Below are 18,920 nucleotides of genomic sequence, written 5' to 3' on the forward strand. Positions count from 1 at the left end.
AAAATATTCCTAACTTATGAAGCCTTTGCCTGGCTTTGAATATTCAAGCTGCCATTTTCGGACCTTCCTGCAATCCTGTGGACCGCAGTCTTCCATCGCCATATTTCTTAATTCTCAATTAACGATCTGAAAACCCCACTCAAACCTTAACTCTCCAGTCAAACACATTAAACCCATTCTAATTATCATTAACAACTCCATGACCAACACTAACCTACAAAAGCATTGAATTAACAGCTTATGAATTTCCATGCAATTACAAAATAGCAAATTCAGAAAATTCAAAGTCAATGTCTCTCTCCAGCTCAACTCTGTACAAAACCTCTCCCACTGCGTAGTCGCCTCTCAGAATCCACAGCTTCTGAAATGGTTCGATTCGTATTCTCCCCCTCTGTGCTGTGGCTTTTCCTTCTGCTTTTGCGAATCGCTGTTGCTGAAGATGATGTCGGGTGCTTGAAAGGTGTGAGGAGCTCGTTGAAGGATCCTGCATCCAACTTGGGTCTCTGGAATTTCGACAACACGACGGTCGGCTTCATCTGCAGTTTTGCCGGCGTGACTTGCTGGAACGACCGCGAGAACCGCGTGTTCCGCTTGGATCTCCGGGAGTTTAACCTCAGCGGTGAATTCCCGGAGGCCTTGCAGTACTGCCGCAACTTGCAAACCCTCGATCTCTCCGGTAATGAACTCTCTGGTACAATACCTACTCAAATTTGCCGTTGGTTGCCTTATTTAGTAACCCTAGACTTGTCCAACAATCATTTAACCGGGGAAATTCCAACCGGTCTCGGTGATTGCGTGTATTTGAATAACTTGATGCTTAATGATAATAAGTTTTCTGGAAATATTCCCTCCCAGCTTTCTAGTTTGAGTAGGCTCAAGAAGTTTTCGGTGGCCAATAATGATCTTTCGGGCAGGCTTCCTTCCTTTTTCGGGGCTATGGATAACCCTGGATTTGATTTTGGTGGGAATAATCTTTGTGGTGGTCCGGCAGGGAAATGTGGGGGATTAAGTAAGAAAAATTTGGCCATTATCATAGCTGCTGGAGTGTTTGGTGCTGCTGCATCGATGTTGTTAGGATTCGGGATGTGGTATTGGTATTTTACAAATTCTGGCAAGAGGAGAAAGGGAAGGTATGGGGGAGGGAGGGATGATTCGGATAGTTGGTCTGAGCGATTGAGAGCTCACAAGCTTACTCAGGTTATGTTGTTTCAGAAACCACTTATCAAGGTTAAGTTGGCAGATTTGTTGATTGCCACCAACAATTTCAGTGCAGAGAGTATCATAAACTCAACCAGGATCGGAACGACTTACAAAGCCGTTCTTCGTGATGGTTCTGCACTTGCGACCAAACGGCTTAATACTTGCAAGTTGGGTGAGAAGCTGTTTCGGATAGAGATGTATAGGTTAGGGGAGCTTAGGCATCCGAATTTGGTGCCTCTTTTGGGCTTTTGTGCCGTAGAAGAAGAAAAACTGTTGGTCTATAAACACCTATCCAGTGGAACTCTGTTTTCACTGTTGCATGGGAATCCGAGTATATTGGATTGGCCAACTAGGTTGAGGATCGGTTTAGGTGCTAGCAGAGGACTTGCTTGGCTTCATCATGGTTGCCACCCACCAATCTTGCACCAGTATTTCAGTTCCCATGTTATTATGTTGGATGAGGATTTCGATGCTAGGATAATGGATTTCGGATTGGCAAGGCTTATGGATCCTTCAGATGGAGCCGAGACTAGTTATGTGAAAGGTGATCTAGGTGAAATTGGATATGTAGCTCCGGAGTACTCAAGCACAATGATGGTTCCTTCAACAAAAGGAGATACTTATAGTTTTGGAGTAGTGCTTTTAGAGTTGGCTACAGGGCAAAAACCTCTGGCTGTTGGAGCTGCTGAAGAAGGATTTAAAGGGACTCTGGTGGACTGGGTAAATCAGGTCTCTGGATCAGGTCACATTAAAGATGTCATTGATAAGAGCTTGTGTGGAAAGGGCCACGACGAAGAGATTGTGCAATTCCTAAAAATTGCATGCAATTGTGTAGTTTCTGGTGCCAAGGATAGGTGGTCAATGTATCAGGTTTATGAAGCATTGAAGACTATGGCTGCACAACAAGGTTTCTCTGACGAGGGGGATGATGAATTTCCGTTAATTTTCAACAAACAAGATAGCAGAAGTCCCATGTAACGACCCCCTCACACAGCTTTACATTTGGAATAAGTTTTAATACCGTGTTTTTTTTTGGGTGTACCCAGGGTTTCCGCCGTCGGGTGACTAATCTCCTCGCTGAATTGTAGGCACCTCTTTTGGGTGGGACAACTGGCCTAGAAATACAATGTTTAGTAAGGTGTAAGGTGTTGTGATATCCTTTTCTAGTGACTATGGATATGCATGCATTAGTAAGGCTGTATAATATAGTGTAGGTTATAAATGAAACCAATAATTTATGTTTGTTTAGAATGATTAGTAATATGTAGATATATTCATGGTGTTATGGGTACTTGTAATTAGTCTTGTATTATATAGCTTTTTGAAACACACAGTTGGACATTGAATTTGATATCTTTTGCTGCTTGTGAATTGTGATCTCACTCACACATTCACCCTAGGCTTGGATATGGTTCTGTGGTATCGTGCATATGCATATTTACTTCTGATTAAGTTTAAGACGGAGATAAATTTTTTATACCTGCGCAAGTATGGGGTGGTGTGGCGATGGTGTGGCAAGAGGTATCCCCGCCCTGAACCCGCACTCACACTCATAGATGAATAAATATGTATTTTGAATATTTAGAAGAAATAGAGTTACTTATTAAGTTATAAATATAATTTATATGTTAAATTTTATACGATAATGAAATTTACTAGGATTACTTTTTATATTTTGAACCTTTGAGATGGCAGATAAAGATTTGAAGAACACATGTTAAAATCTGTAATTATTATCTTGTACTAAAATGATGATTTATCTACTAATATAAAATTTGTAATTGAAGATTTGAAACAATAAAGTTTATAGTTATTATAGTTTTGGTACTAAGTTAAGGATTTAACTCAATAATGTTGAAGTTTGTAATTACGGAGAATCTTTTTGGTACTAATGATGGAGATTTAATTACTATTAAATTTGGAAATAAATAGTAATGTTAAATTGGTGTTATTAGGTGAAAATAGGCTTTGTTTGGTGAGTTTTACTATATGTACTTCCTAAATTTTAAACCCTTACGTGGCGGGTTCTGATAAGTTATTTTCTTCATATGGGCCTAATACAAGCGACTACATTAATGTTTTGTGTGTGGGAATACAAATTAGAAGTACAAAATGAGAGTACATGTAACATTTTCCTTGTTTGGTAAATGACATTTTGACAAGATTTTAGTGGATTTGACTACTTTAATGATTTGACCGAGTCAAAATGTCAAAAACTTTATTTAATTTTTTTTTTTTTTGGGAAAAAAAAAACTTTATTTGGTTAACAACTAATTTTGGCAGCATTTTGAGAACAAACCGCCAGCGTTGGGCATTGGCAGACTGTCGAAACATAGTTTTGTTTCCATACTGCCCTCCTCCCAAAGTGAGCCTGAGGCTCCCCTTTTATAAGAAAGTCTCATGTTCCAGTTTTATTAATTATTGTTATTATTTTTATAATTATATTATATTAAAATTATAAACATTAATAGCAAATTATTATTTATAATATAATTAGATAAATTAGAAATTGCATCTTTGATCTATGAGTTACACTCAAGTTTTGATTCAGTCCATCAGTTATGACCATATCCATTTTTAATAATGAAGAATTTTTGAGTACGACTAAAAATGTTGTATACAAAAAGCCGGCGCCGAATGCAGTCTGGAAGATGGCGTCCACGTCGTTGCTCAACTGGAGGCAAACACATCATAGAAGCTAGCCGCCGACACACACTGCCGTGTTGCCACCTACATCTGTCCGGCCGAAATGTTACTTCGATGTGGGGTTCAGGGCAGCGTCGGGGACGGCATCCTTCGGGGCTGTGTTGCTATCTTGCGGGGGTTTTCTAGCGGCATGTAATGGATGGATTACTCGCGGATTGCTTCTCACCCCTAATGGCAGAGTCACTAGCTTGCAAGGAAGTGTTATCGTGGCTTAAAGACCGGAATGTGCTATCTGTGGATTTTTCACTGATTGTTCAGAGCTTCGTAGTAGTCTTTTATCTGTTCATTTGCTCGTCTTGTCCTATGTGGGTTTTACCATTAATCAGTGTAGAACAACTATGTCTATGTTCGATTATTGTTTTGTTAGCTTAGTTTTTAGAGCTTTAAATTTAGTAATTTACATGCTCATTCTCTTGCTTCAGCAGCCTTTGATCAGTCTAATTCGTTATACTGGGACTCTGTCCCTCATGACTTTATTGTTGCTTTCATTCATTAATATAATACAGCTTTATCCTTCAAAAAAAAGTTTTCAATAATTTGTAATACAATTTCAATGTTAATTGTTAGTAAATAATTTGTTCTATAGAAATTTAAAAAATATTTTGTTATTATGATATATATTGTATAATTAATGTTCATTCGTACGTTGACCTGTCAATTATGGACACGACACGAAACTGGACACAAAAATAACAGGTTAGTGTTTAGCCTTAACGTATCCCGGGTTGTTAACGAGTTGACCCGTTATGTTTCGTGTCTTAACATGTCAACCCGTTAAACCTGTTAAAAACCCGTTTACACAAACCTGTTTATAACCCGTTAAGAACCATTGTGATTTAGGTAAGAACCATTGTCATGACTCATGAATGAGATTACAAAAGATATCATGAACATGATTAAGGATGAATTTATTACATTAGGCAAGATCCTACACCAATATAATTATTGATGTTCAACAATCTAAAATTTGAATTTTTATTGTGTTCAATTCTATTCTAAAAACTAGCATGACTTCTTTAATTATGATTTTTGGGTGTTATTTTATTATTTTATGAATGTTATAAATTGAATATTTTTTTTTGTTTGTTTGATGGATTGAATTGTAGGTTTATTTCTTTTTTATATAACTTAACTTAAATTTTTTTTTTTTTAAAAATATTAATAGGTTTAGCGGGTTTAAATGGGTTTCGTGCCATATTGTATCGACACGACCCGAAACATGTTAACAAAACGTGTCTATCGTGTCAACCAGTTAACAAATCGTGTTCGTGTTAAAAATTTGAACCCGCTAACCTTAATGTGTCGTGTCTGTGTTTAGCCTTATCGTGTCGACCCGTTAACGAACTCGTTTACACGAATTGCCAGGCCTATTCGCACGGGTACAAACACTAGTTTAATTAATGATACTATATTTATCGTTCATTATATTAATTTTATCCCAAAATTATTTACTTACATATTTAAACTAGTAGGGAATCGAACTCAAGCCTTTGGGTTGGAACTTGGAAGTTAGGGTAAATGTGTAGCCGACCGGAGTTTCTTCTTCTTCTTCTTATTCTGAAGCTCCGAGCAACGACCTTCTGAACAAAGAGAAAAACGAAGGGTAAATGGTGAAATGAAGAGAAGAGTCTGAGAGGGAAATAGCAGAGCATGGAGAGAGAAATTGTTGTTGGTGAAATGAAGGGTTGGAAGAGAAACGAATAGTATATTTATTTGTAGTGTAAAAAAAATCTAGCTACTGTTTTAAGGGGAACGATCGCGATTTTTAATTTTTTAATTTTTTAATTTTGTAGTTTCCGCAATCGTTCTAAGTGGAACGGTTGCAGAAACTACCCGCGTTTTTGTTTTTATTTTTATTTTTTATTTAAATCGCGACTATTTTATTTAAAAATAGTCACGAATTCTTGTTTAAGTATTTACAATTTTGTCATCGTGAATTTTTTTGTAACAATATCCTACCCTTCTGTTAAAAATAGTAACGAAAAGTTAGTCTTTATGTTCTTTTTTTATACTAGTGCTCCTTTCTGGATCCGTCCATGAAGATAGTATTCTTTCTACTTAAGAGAAATTAAAGTTCATTTTTGTTGTTGGTATCATGTTGTTGCTACTTGCTATTGTTGACATTGTATTATTGTTGGTTGGTATTAAGATGTTAATGTATCTTGCTGGTGTTGACATCAATTTTTAAAGGCAATTAATCTGCTGCTGTTGCCTGTTGGCATCATTCTGTTACAACTTGCTATTGTTTGCATATTGTTGTTGGAACTTTTATTGTTGTTAGTTGTCTTTTATTTTAAAATTAATTATGAAATTAATACTACCTAATTAGTCAACTACCATGTAATGTGATATTCCGATTACCATTTCAAATAAGAACTTAAATTTTTTAAATTAAAAATATTTAAAAAAATATAAAACAGATCCTACCTAAAAAAATACTAACTAATCTAATTAAATTGAAATGTAATTTGTAACCCATATTTGATATAAAATAAATCTTTATTTCAATGAACATAAAGTAACGAATTAAATACACTTTTATATACAAGTAGTTGGGCAAGAACTTTCCAAAATTCTTTTCACAGTAGTGGAATTTATTCGTTAACTGGACTCAATTAACCCACGTTTAATTCTGTGATTACTATATATATAAGTAGATACCGAAGTAGGCGCGTATTGAAACGCGGGAATGATACACGTGCCAGTCACTACGATCACGGATGGAAGAGGCACGATAACAGTCAACGACCTGTGTCGTTGACCCATACCCATATTATATTATTCCCTTTCTTTCTTTAATCGCTTTTCTGTTGCTTGTTCCTCGATGCAATTTCCTCTGCGATCTCATATGATATGATGTGATATGAGATGATGAAATCATAGTTTTGATCTTAGTGGTTTGTTCCTGTTCCAGAAGCGGCTTTCCCTTTCCCACTACACTTATATAAGTGATTGATCCACCAGAGCTCCCTCTCAAGTCTCACCATCATTCAATTTCACTGTCGTGGAAGATAGAGGAGAATGGGAGCTTCTGGGTCGACTCCGAGAGGTTGTGAGGGATTTGGTTGCCTGAATCTTGGCAAGCCACGGCGGCGGCGGCGGCGGAGGGTGGTAAGGGGCCGCTCTTTGTCCAACAATAAGCTCAGCAAAGTGGAGCCTTCCGGTTCCGCGAATTCGTCTTATTGCAATCCGACATTCCAAGGTACTATGAGTCGAGTCGGATTACTGTTAACTCGATTTTAGCTATTTTTTTGGCGAATATTGTGGTTTGAATTAGGTTTCTTTGTTTACCTTTTCTTGATTCATTGTTGATACGAAGTAGGGTTACGATTTCGTTTCTAGTAGTATTCTGCTAAGCCTTGGTCTGGTTAACATGTATTCCTAAGAAAAATTGAAAAAAAAATGAAATAATCATGGTTACTTGGTTGTTAAAGGCTTTATTTTTTATTTAAAAATATCCTAAAATTGTTGTTCTATGATTCGAATCACTTGTTAGGGCTGCAAGATTTGTTGTGCCATAGTTAGTGCTCATTGGTTTCTGCAATTCATCTCTTAAGGATATTAGGATTATTGCTATGGTTTTGATGTAAAATTCTAAAATTTGTTAGCATTCTGTTGTTTCACTTAACAGGAAACAACGAATCGTGGTTTGACCCGGAAACAGGAGTTGGTTCTGATGGTGATGATGAATTCTATAGTGTTCAGGATGGTAAATTCTTAGGGTGACTGTTGATTGTTTGCCAACAACCTAGCAAAATTGGCAGTTGATTTTGGTTGTGTTTTGAAAATGTGCAGTTCTTTCACAGAGTGGAGGTGGATCTATGTCAACAGCTGTTTCTCCGAGATTTGCTGATCTTGCATATTATAATGGAGATTCTTTTGCTGACACAAAACCATGTGAAATATCAGTTGGATCTTCAAATGATTCTCATCTGATTTCATGTGACCCTCCGAAGGAGGATAAGGATTTGGACCATGTAAATAAAGACTCTAACGAACAGATTGGTCAAAGTGACAATCCTGGCAGAAGAGTTGAAACAGAAACACTTCATAGTTGTGGAATTCTGCAGAATAGATGTATGTCTTGTCTTGCTTGCACTGCTTCCCCAGGTGAAAAGAGAAAAACTCTAGTCCCAACTTCACCTGGCACTAAAAGAAAATCTTCTTTCACCCACAAGTTTTCTTTCAAGTGGCGAGAATCCCTGGAAAGTCATTCGTTATGTAAGTGCTACTATTTTTTTTGGTTCCCTTATTAATGAAATATGTTTAGCAAAATTTGATCCCCTAGAAAATATGGCAGCTACCCTTGATTTCAGTTTCTTGATGAAGCTAAGTTATCTGGCATACAATGTGGGAATGAAATGCATATATACATTGTGTACTCTAACCATTGAAAGAGAGTGTTGCATTTGGCGTTTTAGTGTTCTAATAATTCCTTGATGAGTTATTATGTTCTACCTTCTCAACTCACAATGATTTTATTTACTAATATGTTTAAAAACTTGTTCACCATCACAGTGCCTCCAAATGCTGTTTTACGAAGACCAATAGCCGGTTCTCAAGTTCCATGTTCCCCGCTGGAAAAGAACATTTCTGAATGTTGGTCATCAATTGAACCAAACACCTTCAAAGTCCGAGGTCCGAGTTACATTAGGTAAGAGGATTTCATTTATTTGATTGGCTTTTGGTTCTGACAAGAAAAAGTTGTAGTCTATGATATGATTGTTAAATCTCAATGAATTTGGTCTTACTAAATGCTATGCCCTTATCTCACTTCTCTTCTTTGCAGGGATAAGAAGAAAGAATCTGCACCAAATTCTGCTGCATTTTATCCGTTTGGTGTTGATGTGTTCTTATCACCACGGAAGATCAATCACATTGCACGTTTTGTGGAACTTCCAGCCATTGATTCACCAGGAGAGATCCCTCCCATACTTATTGTAAATCTTCAGGTACTCTATACTTTGTTTTCACTAGATTGTCTTTTCAGAACAGGAGGCTTTTTACAAGAATATAGAAACAGTCAACACATACCATAAAAAACTCATGTGGATGCAGTATTTTGAAAGTATTCTGTACTAATATATCATGATCTTTCTTTGCAGATCCCTTTGTACTCTGCTGCAATCTTTCAAAATGAATATGATGGGGAAGGAGTGAGTTTCGTTTTCTATTTCAAACTTTCAGAAAATTACTCAAAAGAACTTCCAGCCCATTTTCAAGAAAATATCAGGGTAAGTTGGATTGTAACATTTATAATCTGCTGCTGTAGCCATAATAAATTAGAATGAAATTCTCATTTGTTGTTTTTTTTTCCTCCACGCATTCTATCAAACAGAAGCTGATCCATGACGAAAAAGAAAAGATTAAAGGATTTCCCATTGATACAAGCGCACCCTTCAGAGAAAGATTGAAAATCCTAGGTCGAGTGGTTAATATAGAGGGCCTTCAATTAAGCGCAACAGAAAAGAAGCTCATGAATGCCTATAATGAAAAACCTGTTCTCTCGCGTCCTCAACATGAATTTTACCTGGTGAGTTGATGCAAGAGTCTTTCACATATAGACTGGGTAGCATTGTTTCACAATTCAATTCGGTGATGGGAACTTAACTTTAACATGGAAATTCTTCAGATAGTACTTACTAATATGGATTATGGCAACTGTTGCAGGACAAAAACTACTTTGAGATTGATTTGGACATTCACAGATTCAGTTACCTTGCCAGGAAAGGCTTTGAAACATTCCATGACAGAGTGAAGAACTTTGTCTTGGATTTTGGTCTGACGATTCAGGTAGCTATTAAGTATTAACATCCCTAGGCAGGTGAGAATTCACTCCCCGGACGCACAACTAATGTACCCATAACTTTTCATGCAGGGAAACAAGGCAGAGGATTTGCCCGAGCACCTGTTATGTTGCTTAAGATTGAAAGAAATCGACTATAGTAAATATTGCCAACTGGAGTTATGAATGAACAGCACAGGTATAAACCTAAAGGATGACAGACAATCTACATGGAAACAACAGCGCACCTAATTATTCATTTGTTCTTTTCTTCTATTCTCTTTTCCAAACTTCCTTTTGTGTACAAGAATTAGCGCATATTTGGTAATGCAATTGTGCTGGAATTCACGAAACTGTTTATGAAATTAATAAAAAAAAAATTCATTTCTTTTTTTGGGGACAACAAAGGGGTTGGTTTAGGAGGTATGAACCTTTCCACAACGCCCAAAAAAAGTGATGAAACCACAGGTGATGGGCTTGGTGTGTGATCTTGAACCCGGCAGAGGTGCGACCGGCGGATTCACATTTGTCTCCGCCGCTGCCGCTGCTACGCCGCCCACTCTTGCATTTGCATGGATGTCTTTGCAATTGTATCGTTCTTGTTGAGCCCTTTCCCGGGGATGGGGAAGGGGAAGCTGCGATCCCCCACTTGCGTTCATCTCCGGTCCATAAACGCCACCGTTGTCCCAAATGCGGCCGGAGGATCCCTGTCGCCGGAATGAGTACGATGATCTTTGCAATGTTGTCATCATGTCATGGATGGGATGGATTATAGGATAGATAGATGCAATTATCTTATCTAATCTATTCTAATCTATCATGTAACTAACATAATACTTTCCTTTGGCTATTTCTATTGGAGGCATTTTGTGCTATCTATCTATGATTCTATAATAATACTTGCACTGCCAGATTTGTAAGATAAACATCCCAAATGTTTTGCCGAGATAAGCGCCCGTTTTTCTCCAAATAAACACTCGACACAATTCATATTCAGATTTTGGAGGAGATGGAGACAACAAATCACCCTATCCGCTAGCCGCTAGCTGCTTTTATTATTATTATTATTATTATTTTTTTCCGGTCAGATTATAGCCTTCATGTGCATAAGGGATCCAATTTAAACATTCCAATATCTTTGAACTTTTTTCTCATATATTCTTTTAGTAAGATTTGAACCCTTAAGTCACACCACAAACCAATTACACTAAGGCCTGGGTCTTTTTTTTTTATTTTTTTTTTATTTTAACAGGATAATGTAATGTTACATTCTTTTATTAAATATTTTAAACCTACTTTTTATTTTTAAATAAGTAGGAGGGATGCATTAATAAGAAATAAGGAAATCACAAATATAAATCAAGGAAAAAATGCACTTTTCGTTCCTAAGTTATAAGGTAATTGTAGAATTCGTCTCTAATTAATGATCGTGCTCACTTTTCGTTATTGGCGTTGCACTTTTCGTGCTCACTTTTTCGTCCCTAAATTTGAACCCACGCCCTTTCGAACCAGAGCCTAAATCTGGCGCCTTAGACCACTCAGCCAAACCGTCTATATCTCAATAAAATAGAATTTATCTTTACTTGAAGATCACATATTCGATTCTTACCAACACCCTCTTGATCAAACGCATTGCACATGATCTTCTTAGTGCAGTTTACCTCACATCGGATCTCTTGAGTGATTTAAATGATATCTTAGCAGAGAATTGGGAGTGCACGGGTGCAATGTCGTCATCAGGGGATTATGGGAGATATGGTATATAATATGCAACTAGACATTAACACAAAAGATAAGTTAAATCCAATTCTTTTAGAGGTTACAATATATTTAGTATTTACCATCCATTCTTTCAAAAAGAAAAAGAAGTAACCTTTAATGACCGAATAACCTTATTTTATACTCATTTTCGTATTTTAATAATTTTTTCTTCGAGGCTATTTTTTAAACATCTATTGACGACTGTGGAATTTGAACCCACGCACTTACGAACCAGAGCCTAAATCTGGCGCCTTAAACCACTCGGCCAAACCGTCTATATCTCAATAAAATGGAATTTATCTTTACTTGAAGATCACATGTTCGATTCTTACCAACACCCTCTTGATCAAACCCATTGCACATGATCTTCTTAGTGCAGTTTACCTGACATCTGATATCTTGAGTGATTTAAATTTTATCTTAGTAGAGAATTGGGAGTGCACGGGTGCAATGTCATCATCAGGGGATTATGGGATATGGCATATAATATGCAACTAGACATTAACACAAAAGATAAGTTAAATCCAATTCTTTTAGAAGTTACAATATATTTAGTATTTACCATCAATTCTTTCAAAAAGAAAAAAAAAAAAAGTAACCTTTAATGACCAAACTTATTTTCGTATTTTAATAATTTTTTATTCGGAGGCTATTTTTTAAACATCTATTGACGACAGTAGGATTTAAACCCAAGCCCTTTCGGACCAAAGCCTAAATCTGGCGCATTATACCACTCGACTAAACCGTCTATATCTCAATAAAATGGAATTTATCTACTTGAAGATTACATGTTCGATTCTTACCAACACCCTCTTGATCAAACCCATTGCACATGATCTTCTTAGTGCAGTTTACCTGACATCTGATCTCTTGAGTGATTTAAATGATAGTGCACGGGTCCAATGTCATCATCGGGGGATTATGGGATATGGCATATAATATGCAACTAGACATTAACACAGAAGATAAGTTAAATCCAATTCTTTTAGAGGTTACAAAAATCACTAAGCGCCTGGGGATCACCTAGCACCAATTAATCGGCGAGATTTTTGCAACACTTTATTTAATGCTCATTTTTTCTTCTGAGGGTATTTTGTAAACATCTATTAACGACTGTGGGAATTGAACCCACGCCCTTTCAGACCAGAGCCTAAATCTGGCGACTTAGACCACTCGGCCAAATCGTCTATATCTTAATAAAATAGAATTTATCTTTACTTGAAGATCACATATTCGATTCTTACCAACACCCTCTTGATTAAACCCATTGCACATGGTATTCTTAGTACATTTTACCTGACATCGGATCTCTTGAGTGATTTAAATGATATCTTAGCATAGAATTGGGAGTGCACGGGTGCAATGTCGTCATCAGGGATTATGGGATATGGCATATAATATGCAACTAGACATTAACACAAAAGATAAGTTAAATCCAATTCTTTTAGAGGTTACAATATATTTAGTATTTACCATCAATTCTTTAAAAAAGAAAAAGAAGTAACCTTTAATGATCGAATAACCTTATTTTATGCTCATTTTCGTATTTTAATAATTTATTCTTAGGAGGCTATTTTTTAAACATCTATTGACGACTGCGGGATATGAACACACACCCTTTCGGACCAGAGCCTAAATCTAGCGCCTTAGACCACTCAACCAAACCGTCTATATTTAAAAAAAAAAATAGAATTTATCTTTACTTGAAGATCACATATTCGATTCTTACCAAAACCCTCTTGATCAAACCCATTGCACATGATCTTCTTAGTGCAGTTTACCTGACATCGGATCTCTTGAGTGATTTAAATGATATCTTAGCAGAGAATTGGAAGTGCACGGGTGCAATGTCATCATAAGGGGATTATGGGATATGGCATATAATATGCAACTAGACATTAACACAAAAGATAAGTTAAATCCAATTCTTTTAGAGGTTACAATATATTTAGTATTTAAAATCAATTCTTTCAAAAAGAAAAAGAAGTAACCTTTAATGACCATTTCGGACCAGAGCCTAAGTCTGGCGCCTTAGACCACTCGGCCAAACCGTCTATATCTCGATAATATGGAATTGATCTTTACTTGAATATCACATGTTCGATTCTTGCCCCATCTTGATCAAGCCCATTGCACATGATCTTCTTAGTGCAGTTTACCTGACATCTGATCTCTTGAATCGTTTAAATGATATCTTAGCAGAGAATTGGGAGTGCTCGGGTGCAATGTCGTCATCAGGGGATATGGGGATATGGCATATAATATGCAACTAGACATTAATACAAAAGATAAGTTAAATCCAATCAGAATCGTTTAAATGATATCTTAGCAGAGAATTGGGAGTGCACGGGTGCAATGTCGTCATCAGGGGATATGGGGATATGGCATATAATATGCAACTAGACATTAACACAAAAGATAAGTTAAATCCAATTCTTTCAAAAAGATTAAAAAGTAAACTTTAATGACGAAATATGTTTTCTACTCATTTTCGTATTTTGCTTTTTAAATAATTTTTTTTCCGAGGTTATTTTTTTTCAACATCTATTAACGGCAGGGCACCAGCGCCAAAATCTGGCGCCTTAGACCACTCGGCCAAACCGTCTATATCTAAATAATATTGAATTTAACTTTACTTGAAGATCACATGTTCGATTCTTACCAACACCCTCTTGATCAAACCCATTGCACATGATCTTCTAAGTGCAATTTACCTGACATTTGATCTTTTGAGTGATTTAAATGATATCTTAGCAGAGAATTGGGAGTGCACGGGTGCAATGTCGTCATCAGCGGATTATGGGATATGGCATATAATATGCAACTTGACATTAACACAAAAGATAAGTTAAATCCAATTCTTTTAGAGGTTACAATATATTTTGTATTTACCATCAATTCGTTCAAAAAGAAAAATAAGTAACCTTATTTAATGCTCATTTTTTCTTCTTAGGCAATTTTTTAAACATCTATTGACGGCTGTGGGATTTGAACCCACGCCCTTTCAGACCAAAGCCTAAATCTGACGCCTTAAACCACTCGGCCAAACCGTGTATATCTCAATAAAATAGAATTTATCTTTACTTGAAGATCACATATTCGATTCTTACCAACACCCTCTTGATCAAACCCATTGCACATGATCTTCTTTGTGCAGTTTACCTGAAATCGGATCTCTTGAGTGATTTAAATGATATCTTAGCATATAGAATTGGGAGTGCACGGGTGCAATGTCGTCATCAGGATTATGGGATATGGCATATAATATGCAACTAGACATTAACACAAAAGATAAGTTAAATCCAATTCTTTTAGAAGGCTATTTTTTAAACATCTATTCACGGCTGTGGGTTTTGAACCCACGCCCTTTTAAACCAGAGCCTAAATTTGGCGCCTTAGACCACTCAACCAAACCGTGTATATCTCAATAAAATGGAATTGATCTTTACTTGAATATCACATGTTCGATTCTTACCCCATCTTGATCAAAACCATTGCACATGATCTTCTTAGTGCAGTTTACCTGACATCTGATCTCTTGAATGGTTTAAATGATATCTTAGCAGAGAATTGGGAGTGCACGGGTGCAATATCGTCATCAGGGGATATGGGGATATGGCATATAATATGCAACTAGACATTAACACAAAAGATAAGTTAAATCCAATTCTTTCAAAAAGATTAAAAAGTAACCTTTAAAATGACGAAATATGTTTTCTGCTCATTTTCGTATTTTGCTTTTTAAAGCATTTTTTTTTGTGAGGTTATTTTTTTTAAACATCCATTGACGGCTGTGGGATTTGAACCCACGCCCTTTCGGACCAGAACCTAAATCTGGCGCTTTAGACCACTCAGCCAAACCGTCTATATCTAAATAATATTGAATTTAACTTTACTTGAAGAGCACACGTTCGATTCTTACCAACACTCTCTCGATCAAATCCATTGCACATGATCTTCTAAGTGTAGTTTACCTGACATCTGATCTTTTGAGTGATTTAAATAATATCTTAGCAGAGAATTGGGAGTGCACGGGTGCAATGTCGTCATCAGCGGATTATGGGATATGGCATATAATATGCAACTTGACATTAACACAAAAGATAAGTTAAATCCAATTCTTTTAGAGGTTACAATATATTTTGTATTTACCATCAATTCGTTCAAAAAGAAAAGTAAGTAACCTTATTTAATGCTCATTTTTTATTCTTAGGCTATTTTTTAAACATCTATTGACAGCTGTGGGATTTGAACCCACGCCCTATCGGTACAGAGCCTAAATCTGGCACCTTGGACCACTCAACCAAACCGTCTATATCTTAATAAAATAGAATTTATCTTTACTTGAAGATCACATATTCAGTGGCGGACCCAGGAATTTTTTGCACCGGGGGCAAAATATTAGCTAAATTGATAATTAGAAAAAAAACAAATGAAACACTTAAAAAGTATATCCATAAATAATGTTGGATATAAGAAAATTATAAAACACATCAAAACATTATAAAAATATTCATAACAAAATATGAATATAATAAATTTGATAAAATAATTTGAATAAAAGATCCATTATAAATTACACATCTCATTTTTTTTTTGGGGGGTAAACATCTCATCTCATTATTAATATATAAATGAAGATTATATTATTGTGTTGAAACAATATGTACTATTAATAATAGTGAAAATGTGAAAAGGTAGTGTTAATAGTGGAATAATAAGAAAAAGAAAAATATTCATAACAAAATATGAACATAATCAATTTGATAAAATAATTTGAATAAAAGATTCATTATAAATTACACATCTCATCATTAATATATAAATGAAGATTATATTATTGTGTTGAAGCAATATGTACTATTAATAATAGTGAAAATGTGAAAAGGTAGTGTTAATAGTGGAATAATAAGAAAAAGAAATGCTAACAATAGATAAAGGAGAATCGAACCCTGGCCTACTTTTTGTCTACCCACGCACTCATCCAACTAGGCCAAGCTACACTTTGTTAAAAATTCTCTATTTTATAATACTAATACTAAAACTTGTACTATATATACACATATACATACAAAGGTTATATAAGGGGTGGGGGTGGGGTGAGTGGGGGCAGCTGACCCCACTGCCCCCACTGTAGGTCCGCCTCTGCACATATTCGATTCTTACCAACACCCTCTTGATCAAACCCATTGCATATGATCTTCTTAGTGCAGTTTACCTGACATCGGATCTCTTGAGTGATTTAAATGATATCTTAGCAGAGAATTGGGAGTGCACGGGTGCAATGTCGTCATCAGGGGATTATGAGATATGGCATATAATATGCAACTAGACATTAACACAAAAGATAAGTTAAATATATTTAGTATTTACCATCAGTTCTTTCAAAAAGAAAAAGAAGTAACCAAACATCTATTGACTGCTGTGGGATTTGAACCCACACCATTTCGAATTAGAGCCTAAATCCAACGCCTTAGACCACTCAGCCAAACCGTCTATATCTTAATAAAATAGAATTTATCTTTACTTAAAGATCACATGTTCGGTTCTTACCAACACATTCTTGATCAAAACCATTGCACATGATCTTCTTAGTGCAGTTTACCTGACATCTGATCTCTTGAGTGGTTTAAATGATATGTTAGCAGAGAATTGGGAGTGCACGGGTGCAATGTCGTCATCAGGGGATTAGGGGATATGGCATATAATAAGAAGTAAGCTTTAATGACGGAATAAGTTTTCTGCTCATTTTCGTATTTTGCTTTTGGGATTTGAACCTATGCCCTTTCAAACTAGAGCCTAAATCTGGCGCCTTAGATCACTCGGCCAAACCGACAAAAGATAAGTTAAATCCAATTTTTTTAGAAGTTAGAATATATTTAGTATTTATCATCAATTCTTTCAAAAAGAAAAAGAGAATTAACCTTTAATGTTGAGCCTATGTTTTAGGCTTTTATTGACGGCTGTAGGATTTGAACCCACATCCTCTTACACTAAAGCCTAAATTTAGCGCCTTAGACTACTTGGCCAAACCATCTATATCTTAATAAAATGGAATTTATCTTTACTTGAAGATCACATGTTCGATTCTTACCAACATCCTCTTGATCAAACCCATTGCACATGATCTTCATAGTGCAGTTTACCTGACATCTGATCTCTTGAGTGGTTAAAATGATATCTTAGCAGAGAATTGAGAGTGCACGGGGGCAATGTTGTCATCAGGGGATTAGGGGATATGGCATATAATATGCAACTAGACATTAACACAAAAGATAAGTTAAATCTAATTCTTTTGAAAAGAAAAAGAAGTAACCTTTAATGACGGAATAATTTTTCTCCTCATTTTCGTATTTTGCTTTTTAAATAATTTTTTTTTGAGGATATTTTTTAAACTTCTATTGACGGCTGTGGGATTTTATCCCACGCCCTTTCATACCAGAGCCTAAATATGGCGCTTTTGACCACTCGACCAAACCGTCTATATCTCAATAAAATAGAATTTATCTTTACTCGAAGATCACAGGTTCGATTCTTACCAACACCCTCTTGATCAAACCCATTGCACATGATCTTCTTAGTGCAGTTTACCTGACATCTGATCTCTTGAGTGGTTTAAATGATCTTTGCTAGAGTGGTTTAAATGATATCTTAGCAGAGAATTCGGAGTGCACCGGTGCAATGTCATCATCATGGGATTAGGGGATATGACATATAATATGCAACTAGATATTAACACAAAAGATAAGTTAAATCCAATTCTTTAAGAAGTTACAATATATTTAGAATTTACCATCAATTCTTTCAAAAAGAAAAAGAAGTAACCTTTAATGACCGAATAACCTTATTTTATGCTCATTTTCATATTTCAATAATTTTTTCTTCTGAGGCTATTTTTAAAACATCTATTGGGATTTGAAGCCAAACCCCTTCGGACCAGAGCCTAAATCTGGCGCCTTAGACCATTCGTCCAAACTGTCTATATCTCGATAAAATGGAATTGATCTTTACTTGAATATCACATGTTCGATTCTTACCCCATCTTGATCAAACCCAATGCACTTGATCTTCTTAGTGCAGTTTACCTTACATCTGATCTCTTTAATGGTTTAAATGATATCTTAGCAGAGAATTGGGAGTGCACGGGTGCAATGTCGTCATCAGGGGATTTGGGGATATGGCATATAATATGCAACTAGACATTAACACAAAAGATAAGTTAAAACCAATTCTTTCAAAGAGATAAAAAAGTAACCTTTAATGACGAAATATGTTTTCTGCTCATTTTGGTATTTTGCTTTTTAAATAATTTTTTTTCTAAGGTCATTTTTTTTTGAAACATCTATTGATGGCTGTGGGATTTGAACCCACACCCTTTCGGACCAAAGCCTAAATCTGGTGCCTTAGACCACTCGGCCAAACCGTCTATATCTCAATAATATCGAATTTAACTTTACTTGAAGATCAC

At 35.9% G+C, this 18,920-nt stretch overlaps 2 protein-coding genes and 2 non-coding genes across 5 annotated transcripts; 2 read left to right on the forward strand and 2 right to left on the reverse strand.

Moving 5' to 3' along the window:
• The first annotated feature begins 40 nt into the window (after window positions 1-40).
• Window positions 41-2,546, forward strand: LOC109158290 (inactive LRR receptor-like serine/threonine-protein kinase BIR2). Of its 2 annotated transcripts, none has more exons than XM_019306208.1 (2): window positions 41-2,218; window positions 2,342-2,546. In XM_019306208.1, the coding sequence occupies exon 1, from the start codon at window positions 367-369 to the stop codon at window positions 2,176-2,178; it is 1,812 nt and encodes a 603-aa protein (XP_019161753.1). In that variant the 5' UTR covers window positions 41-366; the 3' UTR covers window positions 2,179-2,218; window positions 2,342-2,546. The 2 variants fall into 2 exon arrangements, 1 of the variants encoding a protein (XP_019161753.1); XR_002050354.1 differs by having other exon boundaries at window positions 43-2,236; window positions 2,335-2,546.
• Window positions 2,547-6,713: 4,167 nt separating this feature from the next.
• On the forward strand, window positions 6,714-10,568 carry LOC109158323. Its single transcript, XM_019306247.1, has 9 exons — window positions 6,714-7,108; window positions 7,538-7,615; window positions 7,702-8,127; window positions 8,425-8,560; window positions 8,696-8,858; window positions 9,012-9,140; window positions 9,245-9,439; window positions 9,577-9,699; window positions 9,785-10,568. Exons 1-9 carry the CDS (start codon window positions 6,928-6,930, stop codon window positions 9,875-9,877), a joined length of 1,524 nt encoding a protein of 507 aa, XP_019161792.1. The 5' UTR covers window positions 6,714-6,927; the 3' UTR covers window positions 9,878-10,568.
• A 1,079-nt stretch (window positions 10,569-11,647) lies between these two features.
• On the reverse strand, window positions 11,648-11,727 carry TRNAL-UAG. The gene has a single exon. It is a non-coding gene; the product is annotated as a tRNA-Leu (tRNA).
• Window positions 11,728-15,237: 3,510 nt separating this feature from the next.
• On the reverse strand, window positions 15,238-15,317 carry TRNAL-UAG. Its single transcript has one exon. It is a non-coding gene; the product is annotated as a tRNA-Leu (tRNA).
• Between the last annotated feature and the right edge of the window lie 3,603 nt (window positions 15,318-18,920).

The sequence above is a fragment of the Ipomoea nil genome, unplaced genomic scaffold, assembly GCF_001879475.1.
Source record: "Ipomoea nil cultivar Tokyo-kokei standard unplaced genomic scaffold, Asagao_1.1 scaffold2805, whole genome shotgun sequence".
Classification (NCBI taxonomy): Eukaryota; Viridiplantae; Streptophyta; class Magnoliopsida; order Solanales; family Convolvulaceae; genus Ipomoea; species Ipomoea nil.